General features: G+C 38.6%; 1 protein-coding gene across 1 annotated transcript; it reads left to right on the plus strand.

The window, feature by feature from the left end:
* Positions 1–378: 378 nt before the first annotated feature.
* Positions 379–13,377, plus strand: pla2g15 (phospholipase A2, group XV). Its single transcript, XM_084734576.1, has 7 exons — positions 379–740; positions 3,211–3,367; positions 6,568–6,686; positions 6,905–7,003; positions 8,742–8,966; positions 10,710–10,822; positions 12,559–13,377. The coding sequence occupies exons 1-7, from the start codon at positions 590–592 to the stop codon at positions 12,958–12,960; spliced, it is 1,266 nt and encodes a 421-aa protein (XP_084590702.1). The 5' UTR covers positions 379–589; the 3' UTR covers positions 12,961–13,377.
* Positions 13,378–15,382: the final 2,005 nt, after the last annotated feature.

A 15,382-nucleotide genomic window follows, 5' to 3' on the forward strand; every position in this document is an offset into this window, starting at 1 on the left:
GTAACGGCAAAATTCATTGTCCGTAAGTGTAAATTTACAGTTAGGAAGCCATGCTTTGTCACATGAGGGAAGGAATTCAAGCATTACAAATATTCAATTTGTAAATCTCTGAAACAAAAAAGCAATTCAAACTGTAACTACACTTTTTTTTAAGATTTAAGATGTTTTTAACGTATTTAACTTCTTTGTAGTCATCCCCTTAGCGTTAAAATGTATTTCGGTTTTTCTTTGTATTTTCTTTTATATGTTTTTAATTTTCCTGTGCTCCCTTTTGTGCAAGCTTTGTACATGTAAGTTATTTGTGAGAAATAGTGAAATAGTAATAATCAGTGAAGTTTCGCTTGGCGTCTGACCGATTACATCTGCGCTCGATTACTTTTGACTTGATTGCTGAAATTGCGATGCCGGTTAGATTGCTCTGTAATCTGGACCTCGTGATTAACACCTTCTTGTTCACTGATCATCGTCAGTCTTTACATTGCGATAATCGTATCACAGGGCTTTGACATCAAACCAGAAACACTCCACCGCAGAGTCTAAAGACACCGAGGAGGCACCATGACCGCCCGGCTATGAGACATCAGGAGCCATGGCGGCTTGGCACCGGATAACCGCCTTCTCTTCGCTGCTCCAAGTCGGTTTGTTATTGTTGCTGTTGTCGGCTCGGAGCAGCGGGAGACCGTTAGAGAAATGTCCTGGAGACAAGTCTTGTCAGCCCCCAAGACCTCCCGTGGTCCTCAGTAAGTGTTTTCTCTAGTGTTTTACAGTGAAACTAGTGTTTTTCATCTTTAGAGATGTTGCCAAATAATTGCGCAACTTAGCCAGCTCATCAACAGCTAGCGATGCTGGGCGATTGTCAAGACAGGCCGAACTCCATTTAAAATAGAGTATTTTTTTCCTCTTTTTGCTTGTCGCAAATGTTGTGCAAAGCTTACAGCACGATTCAAAACTTTTCAAGTAGGTTTTTGTCAATTCTTAAATTCGGCCTGCTCATATTTATCCAGTTTTGTGCTTACAACAATTTATTTTCAACTTTTGTACATGTTTGGCCTGCGAGTCTTCCACCAAAACACCGGGCGATTTGTCGTAGAAAGCGGTCCAGGTTACCAGGGTCTACGTCGCATTTTGTATTTGTAGAAATGTAATTTTGAGTATTTGGTCGGCGCTGTATTGAAAACACAATCCCAGAGATTCCGAAAATGTGTTTAGTCATCGTTTGTTGGGGATCTAATGTCGCTGTAAAGGAAGACGCCTTTACATTGCTGTATTTGTGAACGTGGTTTGGCTGGGGACATTATCGAAGAAATGAAACCCTGTAATGAGGATAATCGGGAAAAAAACACTTATTACAACGCTCATTGTGACATGTTTAGTAAACATTTTGTCTGCAAACATGTTGCAAGTTATTCTGTTCAACGAGATCGTGTGTGTGTGTTTAAGTTTGATTGTTTACAGTCTGAGTCTGCAGTCATGAGATCATATGACTGACTTGGAACAGATGACTGCAACCTATTAAGTTCTCAGGATACTGAGGAAATCCTGTTCGAGACTCTTCTACTGTTCAGTCCTACAATAAAAAGTGTAATTTTATAGGCTCTAAAATGTAATTTCTAATCCAGGTTGACGGCTCGAACACAACACATACTGCCTGTTTAATTCTTCTTCTTCCACTCCATCATTGAAAGGGTCTTGGGTTTTGAGGAATCTTATCTGTGTTTGGCCAAGTTAGAACCACAGCCTCAGCCTGACTTCATGTGTGTGATAAGGGTCTGTATAACAGCTTGACCCACAGTGACCTCCACGGCTGTTTGTATGTGCTTGTGGTTAAACAGTAGTGTATTACAGATACAGACAGAAACCTGTATTGTAGAGCCCAAAAGATAAACCAGCAGACTGATATTATTGGCCCTATATCAACATTAATGTATATGCCATCCCTTCTCTTAATTCAAATGTGTATTTATTTTATAAATGTTTTGTTTTATTTGCATTTTTTCAAAATATATTTCTAGTTATTATAATTTTTAAAAAACAGTAAAAGTTTACTGTTTCAGTGTCCTGATGATAATTTTACTGTATATTTTCATTGTTGATTAATCGACCTATTATTTTCTTGATTAATTACTCAATAGTTGTTTGGTTGATAAAATGTCAGAAAAAGGTGAAAAATGTTGATCGGTGTTTCCCAAAGCCCAAGACGACGTCCTCAAATGTTGTGTTGTGTCCTCAACACAAAGATACTCATTTTACTGTCCTGAAGGAGTAAAGAAACCAGAAAATATTCACATTTAAGAAGCTGGAATCAGTTTTCACTTTTGTTCTTTAAAAAAGCTGATTAATTAATTTTCAAAATAGTCAGCAGTTAATTTAATAATCGATTAATTGTTGCAGCCGTAGTTTATTGTTAGACTGTAAAATATTTTATATTACATATATTTGATTGAAGTTTTTTTTTTAAACACATTAGAGGGATAATTGCAAAAATGTGTGTTTATGTACATAGTCTATACTCTCTCTCTACTCTCTCTTTTTTCCTGGGGACCCACTTTTTAAAAATGACAAACCAAAGCAATAATGACACAATAAGCCTTATCATTAAATTCTAGGAAGAGTTCATTTGTGCATAAATGAGCTTTTCTGACTGTTTTTACTGCTGTTTCTACATCACCTTACAACACATTGACACTATGTTAAAAATGTGTACTCATGTTGTACTTTAGAAATAAGGATATACATTATTTAGGTTGAGCGAACAGGACATCATGTTGTTTTTATTTAATCTCATAGGACATTTTAGCTTACTCCATAAATGAGACAAAATAAGGACAATTAGGCAGAATTAACAGGTTCATGTTTTTCCCCTTACCAGTAAAATAATTGGCAAATTTTAAATGGTTTATTAAAAAATGTACTGCAGATATAAATTTTAAATTTGCAGAAATTACTTCAAAGTGTTTTATTTATTTTGGGACCAAAATAAAATCTCCTGTGACCCACCTGTGGGTCCTGATCCAGTCTTTGGGAATGACTGCTGTATAAACAGTAGGGCCAACTGCATTGACCCCAAAAATCCAGTATCGGTGAGGCTCTGTTGTGTTCTAATCTGTACCCACGTTAATAGTCATAAGCACATGTATGTCATTTCAGACAATCTCACAGTGACAGTGATGTTGCAGATGTGTGACTCATTACTAATGTGGCTCGTTGCAGTTCCGGGCGACCTTGGAAACCAGTTGGAGGCGAAGCTGGATAAACCCAGCGTGGTCCATTACATCTGCTATAAGAAGACCGACTCCTTCTTCACTCTGTGGCTCAACCTGGAGCTGCTGGTGCCTGTAGCCATCGACTGCTGGATAGACAACATCAGGTATGACAGATGTTTCTCTGTTCGTCTGGCTCCTTCATCAGTACAGCTGTTTGTCAGTTAAACTGCCTCACCAAATGCACATAATGTATTTTGACTATTATCACGTGGTGATTAGTGTGGTAGGTGTCTGTAGTAACCAGCCCCATCGGTTGGTAACTATTTTGCTTTTGATGTTTTGTTTTTTTTTTTAATTTTTGTGAAAACATGCTTTGGTGCAAATTCCAAAACTGGGAGTCGTGTCAATAGGATAAGGGAGCGGGGTATGTGGGTTCGACGACCTTGTTGATTTTCTGTGAACTGTTAATCAACCTACACTGGATAAACTGACCTTTGAGCCCTCCTTTCATCAGCATGGTATGGAAGGAAACAAAGGGGGAGATAGCATTCCTTTAATGTCTCCATCAGCAATCAACTAAAACAGACTTTCATGTCAGATACTGAGTCTTTATTTTAGCATTCTACTTGTCATGTTATCTGCTTGTTCCTTTAAATCCTGTAACTCCCAGAAAAAAGTTATTAGTTTATATTATTGTTTATTCATCTAGACATGAAAACTGTAATCTGCAATATTTAAAATGAGAATTTTGCCGTGATGCAACCGAATATGTGTCTTCACTAACTTCCTCTGCAGTTACAGAAGTGATTTGCTAATCTTGGAGCATCCTTGTTATCTTGACAAACAGAAGACTCTTATTTTGAAATAAAGGCAACATGAGCTGAGTGCAGACAATGATCAGCACTCATATAATTGGCTGATCACATGATTAGACTTACACGACTTGCTGGTATGGCGTTGTGGCTACAAAGAGCACATTTTTATTGTAGAATGCAGAATGAATGAGCCACAATAGTGAATTTAAAGGGACAGTTCACCCCAAAATAAAAGAAAAAAACAAAACACATTTTCCTCTTACCTGTGTTTTAATAAATCAGTCCTGTAGCTGCAGAAGAAGATAGTGAAGCCACATCGTCATTAATCTGTTGGAAAGTTCTTGGACCCAGTGATAGGGTTTTTTCCATGAACTTTTATGATTGAAATGTGGATAAAATACAACTTGGTTGCAAATAGTTGCATGTTGGGCAATTTGTGTAATTATTATAAGTAGCTCATTCTGGGGTAAAATAAAGAAGAAAATCAAAAATTAATAAAAAAAAATGAAATAAAAATTAATAAACTGTAGTGCATATAGACTACAGTAGAAGAAAACATTTTTAGCATATTAATCATTAATAATAACACTGTGTTTAATGAAAAAAGCTTATTTGAGATGCTGTTTTTACTATTATGTTGTTGACTTACTGTTGTGTTACTGTGATGGCAGTAGCATGATAGTAAAAAACTAATATTAGTAAAAAACAAGCAAAAAACTATTGTTGCATCAGGGTTAAATATACTTGTACTACTTGGAATCATACTGAAGATATTCATGTTGGCTAACGAACAACAAGAAAATAGTAAGAAACAAACTTTTTCTAATGAAAAACTTATCAGGTAGCTGACATTAGCAAGGTTGCAATTAAATTAACCATGGCTGCAACTAATGATTATTTTCACAGTCAATTAATTGGTTGATTATTTTCTTGATCAATCGATTAGTAGTTGTTTGTTTTAAACAGTGGTGGGAAGAGTACTGAAAATCTATAATCAAGTAAGTACTGTTACATTACTCAGTTACAAGTAAAAGTACAAAGTACTCATCTTAAAAACTACTCAGAGTAATAGTTAATTTCTAACAGTTGATGTTTAATACATTATCAATAGCAGACATTCAGTCAAAATTTTTTCTGTTTCTCCAAATTAACATTTTCCTTAACCAGTAGTTGAAAATGGTAACAATCGAATAATCATTAATAATGTTTAAGATGCAAAACACGTGTTTTTTAAAACTTTTTTCACATTGTCTTTTACGGTAACTTTTTTCCAATTTTGTTTTTTTTTTTGTGATTTTTTTTTCCCTCACTTTAAGTTTTAGTTTCCTTTTTCAACAAATGTCACTGCCAGATAAATGAGGTGCAGATAATGTACCATTACTGCCATTTCTAGACTGTAGGTTAAATATTCATGGTCAGGTTTAATTGGTTAAATTCTCAATGCCGATTAATCGATTAATCATTCTTACTCCAAACCTGTGCTGCTGCTGTGTTTAGTTTTTCGTCCATATGTCCTGGTTTTCATTGGTCTGTTTGAAATCAGATAGTCTTATTAGCTACAAAAATGCAGGTGAAAGATTTGGAAATCAGTTCAACTTGTACTCAGTACTCTATCATGATTTTGAAAGTAACTAAGTAGATTATATTGTGTAATGAATACTTAAGTACAAGTAAAAGTACAGATTTGAAAATCTACTGATAAAAGTACAAGTACCCCCCAAAAAACTACTTAATTAGAGTAACTTGAGTATTTGTAATTAGTTACTTCCACTCCTGGTTTTAAAATGTCACAAAATGGTGAAAAATGTCTTGCTTTCCCCACAACCCAAACATATTCACACTAGAGAAGCTGGAATCAAAGACTTTTTATCTTAAAAAAATATTAGTATATATAGTTGCCAGCTAATTTAATCACTGATTAATCGCTACAGTTCTAAAATGAACACAGTTCTGTACCTTTATCCTAGGGATGCACATCAGTGCTCACTAATTAACTAACCATTTGCTCAGAGTTTAATTTTCTTTATACTCACTTTGAATTTTTGGTGTCGAATTAAAACCTTCCATAAATATTCTGTCCAGTAGCTTGAGTTAGTTCTTTCGTGTATATTTTTGCGCATTTGTTCCCAATCAGCTGAAGATAAATTACATCAAAGTTCATTTTCCCATTTCTTTTTAACATTAACATATATTTGTTCATCTTCAAATGGAATTTCATTGTACTTGTACAGTGACAGTAAAGTCTTATCTCATCAAAAATGATGCTCAACTTATTGAGCAATCCTAGATCTGTAGCTTTCAGAAAATCTAAACGTTCGAATGTTTGCTGCTGCCTGGCCCGACGTGGGACTTTTAAAACACACACTTAGGGAGGTTTTGTCACACATACTTAACACCCTGGTAGGGCAGCGGTGAATTAAAATGAGAAGCATGACCGTTTCCTTGTAGTAAGATGTACTCATGAGCGTGTGAAGTTGACCACAGAAGCAGAAGTGACACTGATCAAATTTTCGTTGTGCCAATTTGCGTGTGTGTGTGTGTGTGTGCAGGCTGATCTACAACAGAACCACACACTCCACCTCGTCCCCGCCCGGTGTGGACATCCGTGTCCCGGGGTTCGGACAGACATATTCATTGGAGTATCTGGACCCCAGCAAACGTAGCGTGGGTGAGTTCAAGGTTCAAAACCTAACTAGGTTCGTTAAAGAAATGAGAAATGTCCTCAGATTCCAAAAATATTCCGTCTCTCAGGTCTAAATGAACTTTCTCACAAAGAGAAACAAGAATCAGATTCTTACTTTTGTCACTGTTCTGAGTGAGAGGTGATCTAAGTTATGACGCTTTATTTTCTCCTTCTCTTGTATTTGTGCATGTTTGTTCTCCTAGGCATGTATTTCTTCACTATAGTGCAGGCGCTGGTGGAGTGGGGCTACACAAGAGATGATGATGTCAGAGGAGCTCCCTATGATTGGAGGAAAGCCCCCAGTAAGTAGCCATGCACACCCACACATTCAAAACCAGGACTGGATTCCAGAAAGCTGTTTTACTTAAAAATCTTAGTTTATTAACTCCGAGAAGTCTGGGTTTTCAGTTCCAGAAAGAGAGGTAACTTAGGCCTAGTCCACACAGGCACAAGTATTTTTAAAAAACAAAAAGATGAACTTTCTGGCACTGTTTCAGGTTTTCCTTGTCCAAATGAACACACCTGAAAACATATGGAAATCCCTCTACACTGGTGATACGCTAGATGCTTTGTTATATAGAACCGTCTTAGAAGTCGTCCTTAGAAACAGCTTGGAAAAGGGCAGGCACTTTCAAAAACACTTGGCAGGTGATTAGATGAGCCATCTGTCTATCACGTCAAACACGGGCTAACTTCAAACAGTCGGACCAAACTCTTGCAGAAGCCGGTTGGGAGAAGAGCAAAAACATCTTTTCCATTGAGAAAAGCTTTCAGTGCCGTTCCTTGTTCCTCTTTCAATGAACAAATACTCTCCAGTTCTGATAGAACTGATACTCTCACAGTGTCTATGATTCCCTCTTCAGGAGCCATTGTTTGTTTGAGATGAGTCACTTCCATTTCCAAAATAAAAGATTTGTTTAACTCGACCTGAATTCATACAAACTTGGCAAAATTTTAAATTCAAAAACATGTAAAACTGCATTGTTATGTATGGGATTTTCCAGTTTTTATCTCGCTCAAAAGGAGGCGTGGCCTGACATTTTGTTGAAGTACTCCTATGTGCAGGTCTGATGTGTAGACATACATTAAAATTTGTATGTCCACTGGATTAATGGAGGCTCCAGGGTGAATCATGCTATCAGAGCTCCATTGATGAGGAGTTTTTTCATTCACAATGCACAAGCTCAACTCAGACTGAACATAGTCAGAGTACTCTGATTAGCAGAGTTTAACATCTGAGGGTTCATCAACTCAGAGTTCAGGGTTAGGCTCAGAGTTTGTTAAACCTGCTCTGTGGTCTTCAACCAGAACGACTTGCAGTTATCCTTTGAATCTTGATTTTAACTCATGAGTGATGAATCCTCACCTATGAAACCTAAAATACACTCATCTTGTTTCATGAGTTGATCCAACTAAAACATACAAAACTGTCTCATGTTGCTGCTCAGATAAAGCACAAAAGCAGGTATTTGGAGAACCGGTCTGTGGTTTGGCTGTTGAACCAACTGGCACATTTACAACCTATGACACACACATGAATGAAGCATTGCAGCCGTGCACTGCATGTCTTTGTTTAATTCAGCATTTAAGGAATTTAAAGGTAGTCATTTAGAAGGCATGTTTTTAGTCCACAAAACACTGCTGGAGTTTCACAGGAAAACAGCTCCGCAGAATCTCCCAAACAGGATTACACCAGACGAGCAGTATGGAGGCATTTTATGTTTTGGGTTTTTTTTGGCATGTTTCGTGGACTTATTTTTGGGTGAACTATCCCTTTAAATGGTTTGCAGCCCTAAGAATGAACAACACATGGAAAACAGTGTTCCTGCCACTCATGGAATTTTTGGGCTTTTATTTTGACAGAGGTATTCTCAGCAGTGAAGTCAGATTAAATGGGGTGTAAAATCCAGGGAATTTTTACCCATCAGGCCACATTCTTTCAGCTGGTTTAGCTAATACTGGAAGGTACTTTCACAGCAGAGCGAGTGGGGGGGAACTTTGTTTAATCACCCTCTCCGTTGTTCTTCTCCCCTCCGTCAGATGAAAATAAAGAGTATTTCCTGAAGCTGCAGCAGATGATTGAAGAGATGGCGAATAAGTCCGGCGGGCCCGTGGTGCTCATCGCTCACAGCATGGGCAACATGTACACCTTGTACTTCCTCAACCAGCAGCCGCAGGCCTGGAAGGACAGATACATCAAAGCTTTCGTCTCTCTGGGACCACCGTGGGCGGGGGTGGCCAAGACCCTCCGCGTGCTCACATCTGGTAAAAGACGCAAGCAGTTCTACAGACACAGATTTAGTGTTTAGCTTATGTAGTGGGTTTAACCCTGCATTACACTTTGCATTAGTCAAGAACTGCTCTCTCCGAACACAACAGGAAGATTTCTCATAAAACAAAGAAATAACCCAAAATACAGCTGGAAAAGATAAATAAATGTTTTGTGAGCCTCTGAACCACCATGAACGGAGCCACAAAATGTTCCAAGCCAGCCATCGTGGACTCAGCAGTACACTCCAGCAGTGCAAACCGCACGACAACACTGCCACGCACAAGCACACATGTTACACTTGTTTAAGGTAACTTAACATCACATATACAGGAAAAAATACTAAATGTAAAGGTCATGAAGACCAGACAGAACTACTTTTCGAGTCTAGAATGAAAACGAGAAGTGAAGCTAGTGGAATTAACACCTACATTTCCTTAAATAAAAAATTCGCTAAACTTCCTGTTTTACAGAAGAGTTTATGACTGAATATATACCACCATAAAATATTGTAAGTGGTACTTTGGGTGTTTACACCTAAATATTTACAGCTACTAAGGTCGAGATGTGACTGTCACATGTTTCAAATATTTTTTTATTGTGAAGTCTGATTGTAAAGGTTACAGAACATGGTATTGCTAAGCTTCATTTCCATACAGACAAGCATAATACAAAAACACAGGAGAAATATACTCCTTGCATCTAAAATAAATACATACATAATAAATAATTAAGGAAAGAAAAGGTAAAACATCTCAAATCCATGACTGGCCCTGAGCTTCCTCCCCCATCTACCAAAATCCCCATCCCAACACCGGACTGCGTTTTAAATTTTGACTGTCATTAGCTCTTTCAAATCAACCTATTACAGTATTTAGACACTACTGCATCATAAAAGCTGCATTCTGGGAAGGCAGGCCCGAGGCTTAAACAAGCCCAGGATTTTCCATCCTGTCTACTTGGGAACCGTACTTTGGTTATATTTGTCAAAATAAAAGTCAGTGTGGGGAAACGAAACCAAAGAGTGCAAAATCCAACAGTTGTTTTTAACCAGCTGTGAGTGAATGGTCTTACATCAAATATGCTTTTTTAACCTAAAAAAATGTAAGTGTGTGCAGTTTAATGATGTCATGTTATATCTTGACTGGGATGTAAAGTCTTTGAATATTTAAAGCATCATTACAGGAAGTTGAAGAGTGCAGTTTTGTATGATGTGATGGGAACAACCAATATCCCCATTCAGGCAGTAACTGCTCTCATACACCCTTTGTTCCTCTCGTGATTACTTCATTACTGCTCAGACCACTTTGCATAAAGGACAGTTGCATCAGATCCTGTATGCTGGTAAATGTTTCCCTGCCCAACTCTACCTGTAACCCTGACACACTTTGGATTAAACAGTATTGTGCAAAACAAGACTCTATTGCAGTGCAATAAAAAGTGGTTAGACATCAATGCTAAAACATTGATGCTACACATCATCTAGAACCCAGATATCAAAGCTAAAAATGTTTAGTTACCTAGATATCAATGCTGAAATTTGTCTTTTTATACAGATATACAATTTATACAAACTTTTGTATAAACTGTGTTGTGTTGTTAACTTGCAAATCTAATTTTGACAGCCTCAGAGCAGTCAAAGTCACGTACTGAAACCCCTTTTTGGTTTTGGGTCTGTGGCTGGAAATTCTTCTCTCACTTTCAGTTCTCCATCACTGGCTTCTTGTCTGTGCCTGCAGGTGATAACAACCGCATCCCAGTGATCAGCCCGCTGAAGATTCGCTGCCAGCAACGTTCTGCTGTCTCCACCTCCTGGCTGCTCCCCTACGCACACACCTGGCCCAAAGATCAGGTCTGTGTGTGTGTGTATGTGTGTGTGCTTGCTTTTCCATATCTCTGTAGACAGGCATTCACATTTGAAAAAATTTCATCTTGTTTGTGTTTACCTGTCTTTATTTGTCATACTCAGTCTTCGTCTCCTTTTATTTGGCCACCTCTCTTGGCTTTCTGAGCTTTCAGTATCTGACAACAGTGGCTACTTTGAAATGAAAATTTAGCCTTAAAGGTCCAATGTGTAAGATTTACAAGTATTTATTGGCAGAATATGGCAGAATTGGAGTATAATATTCTTGCATAATCACCAGAAAATAAGAAGAGTTGTGTTTTGGTTGCCTTTTGCATCTATAGAGGGAGGGGGTCCATGGAGGCTGCTGTGTTGCATTGCCATGTTTCTACAGTAGCCCAGAATGGACAAACCAGTCACTGGCTCTAGATATGGCTTTTCGCAGCCACCGTAGGTTCTCCTACACACTTGAAAAGGCAGAGGGAGGCGTTCTTTGCTAGGTGTCATTTAATCGTACACACAGTACCTTTAAAGTTGTACTAATTACTATTTTACTATATGAATTGGTAGTAACAAGCCCACAGATAATCATCACTCAACTCTGTAGCTACCCTGGGCTCCTTGACCCTACCCTAGAGTTTTTGCTTATTTTTTGTTTTTTCCAAGCAGCAAAGTCAGCTTTCATCAGCCTTGTTTCAGGCTGCAACAGCATGCAGGTTTTTTCAGTAGAAAAGCTCTGATAAATCCACCGTATGCAAACCAACTGGAGCATTTATCAGCTAAAGAGCTAGATATTTCCCTCAGGATTTGGTGGAGACAAAAACTGAGCTAAAAGAAAATTATTGTATACTGTACTTGCATGTGTCGAGTGGACAAAAACCTTGCTCAGAATGAATACTAATGTCGCTCTGTGGTTGTAGACAGGAGGCTGTTTGATTATATGTTTGCCAGAACAATTTTATAAAGGTAGCACCGCCCCAAAGTGGCCAAAAATGAATGAATGCAGCTTTAAACTGAAGAAAAGGTAAACCTGTTGAACAGTTGTTGATTCAGTCCCGCATATACTGCACTGTAGGGCTGGGTTTTGGGTTCTCACGATCATGAAAACATAAGCAAAGAAAAATTATTAATGTGCCGTCCGGTGTGCATGCAGATTCCTGTGCTATAAAAGCACAGTTATTGCACCAGTCTTACGCACAGGTGCCACAAACTAGAAGCGACTGAGAAAAATGGCAGAACGGGTGGGATATCATCGGTCATCTGGAAATATTATCATTATTATTATTATTATTAATTCAAGTTGTCAGACGTTGAGCAGAAGGAAGTAGTATCTGCTCCCCAAGGCAACATGGATACACAATACAATTTATTTAACCATGTAATAGTATAGTCAAAAGTGGTCTATAACCAAGCGATAAAGGAGCAGAAGACGCCAAAAAGTGTAAGTTCGTCGGCTTCAGCCAGCATCACTGCCACCCAGTATTTCATGTAGGTGGCTCTGATTCTGGGAAATTCATGGGAAAAGCAGGCAACACAAGTGTCACTGTTAAAGACAGCTGGGTTATTTTGCCTTTTCTGCATTTTTTTTTTACATATGTTTATATATGTATGTGGGCCACCAAAAGTGTATTTTGGCCACCAAATTTAGGGGTTTGCGATGCTTAAAAATATTAGTGTCTATCCCTGTATCAGTAAGTAACCAAATCAACAATTCGAAGTTGTTTTTTTCCACCCATCCACCACAGGTCTTGGTTCAGACACCCACTACCAACTACACTGTGCAGGACTACAAGCGCCTCTACTCAGACATCGGCTTTGAGGACGGATGGCTGATGCGTCAGGACACGGAGCCATTGGTGGTTGACCTCACGCCCCCCGGCGTGGCGGTCCACTGCTTGTACGGCAGCGGCATCCCCACCTCGGAGGCCTTCCAGTACTCCGACAAGTTCCCTGATGTGGAGCCCACCGTGCTTTACGGCGATGGGGACGGAACTGTGAACCTGCAGAGCGCCATGCAGTGCAAGCGGTGGGTAGGAAAGCAGGAACAGCCCGTGATGTTAAAAGAGCTCCCCGGGAACGAGCATGTGAACATGTTGCTGAACTTCACGACTGTGGCTTACATCAAGACTGTGCTGTTCTCGCCGTGATGGCAGGAAGTGACGGACTGGCATCAGGAATATTTAAACTCTACACACACACACACAAACAGCCATACGAAGGACAGACACCTGTCTCTCTGAACATTGACTGCCAAAATATTGCTCTGTACACGCCACATGAAGAGAAAGTATTGAATTTTTGTAGTACAACTGCAGGATCAAAGTTTTAAAATTAATTTTATAGCTGTAATCATATGACTTATGTTAATGTCAGGTTGTTTACTGTAGAGTAAGCCTAAACACAAAGACTTTTATATCGGTCTTAGCTTTCAAAGAACCCAAGATTTTACCTATGAAAATTCATGTTAGTATGATTAAGAATGTGCGTGTGTACAAGTCAAAAAACCAGGGATCTACTGTATGTGCCACTTTCTAAGTTATTAATAAAAATTAGGGATGCCCAGATTGATCGGTCGCAGATCGTTATTGGCCGATATTCAGCAGGAATGCACAAACAGGAGATCAGGATTAATGCTTTCTAGTCAGTGATCACAAAAAACAGTCAATGCCACAAAAAACTTTTTTGGCTAGGCTAACTAACCTAACACACCAAAATATGCTTTTCTTGTTGTCCCTGCAGTTGAATGTTTGAACGTCACTGTGCAGAATGACGTTATGTGCACAGTTTGACATTAGAACGCTGTTTCCACATTCATCTGCTCAAAGTGGAAAGTTTCTCTGTGCTCGTAGAAAAATCTGATTTTAAGGGGCGGACCTAAGACCATGATTTGTGACATCACAAGTAGTTTGGAGGCCAATCTTGGTAGAAACTTAAAGCCGTCAGGTCACAAACACTGAGAATGGACTCCATCAGGAAAACTTAAGCAATTTAGCAACAAATTGCATATTCTCAAATTTCTTATGAGGAGGAAGGAGTACAAGCCTCTTTAAGGATTTTAATGTGGAAATCATACTTTTTTTGCTGAAAAAACATATCAGACAAACAATGGGCCTCATGCAAAGACATTTTCATATTCTTGTCTTAAATTTCATACGAAGGGCTCGTACGAACATGCAACATCAGATTCAACATAACTTGAGATTACTGTGTAAATGATCCACATGTCTGTATTTGACTGCATGTGCCAGAGATCATTTGCATAATTAATCCCCTAATAATACCATATTTGGCTGCGCTTCCCGCTCCATATGTCAGGAAGTGTCCATTCACAGAAATAAGGATCACAGAGAAAAAAGGAGTTGATGTTCTGCTTTCAGAGATCCACAAAGGAAAATCTGTTATTTTATCAGCATCAGCAGTGGAATCAAAAGAGCTGCTAAAGCAAAAAAATGGGAAGAGTAAGTGCTGTTAATGCCGTGTTAATGGAGGGTCAGACTGTCACTGAAACAAAGAAAAAAAATGTCTCAATATGAAAATGACTTAAGAGAAAAAAAAAAACGACTCGCCACAGTAAGGGGCGATCGATGACTGCAGCGAGAGGAGAGGGTTAAAGGGAAGTTTACATCACGGAGACAGAGGACCGAATAAATGAGGACGTTCACCTGAACAGACATTTAATAAAATGTGTAGATATACAGCCAATACACCTGACAGCAGGTAACAATAAATCATTGGATGAATGAAGAGAGGCTTTATATGTGAATTTATTATCTGATATGTAGTCAATCAGGATAATGTGGATGTGATTATGAAGTGTAATTTATTTTTCAAGCTCAAAATGGCTTCAAACTAATGAAATATACAGTCATTAGTGAAAAACTTCAGTTTGGATACCAGCAGACTGACTGGACATGACTCTGTGACAGGTCTGGACCACTCGGAAATTGTGCTCGAATCTGAAAGAAAATTCAAAATATGAGAAACTTGATGAATGTCACAAGTTCTCTTAAATCACTCGTACACACCACTTCAGAACAAATCCATTTGTACGAGCATTTCTTGCCTGAGGCCCATTGTCCCAAGCAGAAAATTTGTATATGTCTTAATACATGTCTGGAGGGGATCTTTAAACTGATTTGTATATAAATCACTCACCTGGTGTTGCCTTGTGTTGCCTCCATGTGAACAAGGCTCTTATTGTGAAAAATTCGCAGTCTGTGAAAAAATCACTGTCACCGAAACTCCACTCATTCACAGGCTGTTATTATTACCTTCCTCTTGGCAGCAGCTGAGTGACTTGTGGCATCTAAAACTCAGTATTTCCACACTGGTTTGGCTGAATCCCAAACTGTTCTGTGACACTGCTATACCAGCTGCTATAACCAAAACAAAAAAACATCGCATCAGGCATATTTAGGCAGTATGGCTTTTAGATGATTAGCAGTCAGGATCGGCGGCAGAAAAACGTGATCGGGGCATTCCTAATTAAAGTCTGATCTTTTTATTAATGTTGTGAAGGAGATTTGTGAACTCATTTTGACTCTAATGTTTGACTACATGGTAAAGCAC

The sequence above is a fragment of the Lutjanus erythropterus genome, chromosome 13 (assembly GCF_056507025.1).
Source record: "Lutjanus erythropterus isolate fLutEry1 chromosome 13, fLutEry1.hap2, whole genome shotgun sequence".
Classification (NCBI taxonomy): Eukaryota; Metazoa; Chordata; class Actinopteri; order Lutjaniformes; family Lutjanidae; genus Lutjanus; species Lutjanus erythropterus.

What these genes read in the sequence shown, in the direction of transcription:
- pla2g15 (XM_084734576.1), top strand. Translation starts at nt 590, where the DNA reads ATGGCGGCTTGGCACCGGATAACCGCCTTCTCTTCGCTGCTCCAAGTC. An exon ending in CCTCCGCGTGCTCACATCTG is followed by an intron (nt 8,967 to 10,709) that starts GTAAAAGACGCA and finishes CTGTGCCTGCAG; the next exon opens with GTGATAACAACCGCATCCCA. An exon ending in ACACCTGGCCCAAAGATCAG is followed by an intron (nt 10,823 to 12,558) that starts GTCTGTGTGTGT and finishes CATCCACCACAG; the next exon opens with GTCTTGGTTCAGACACCCAC.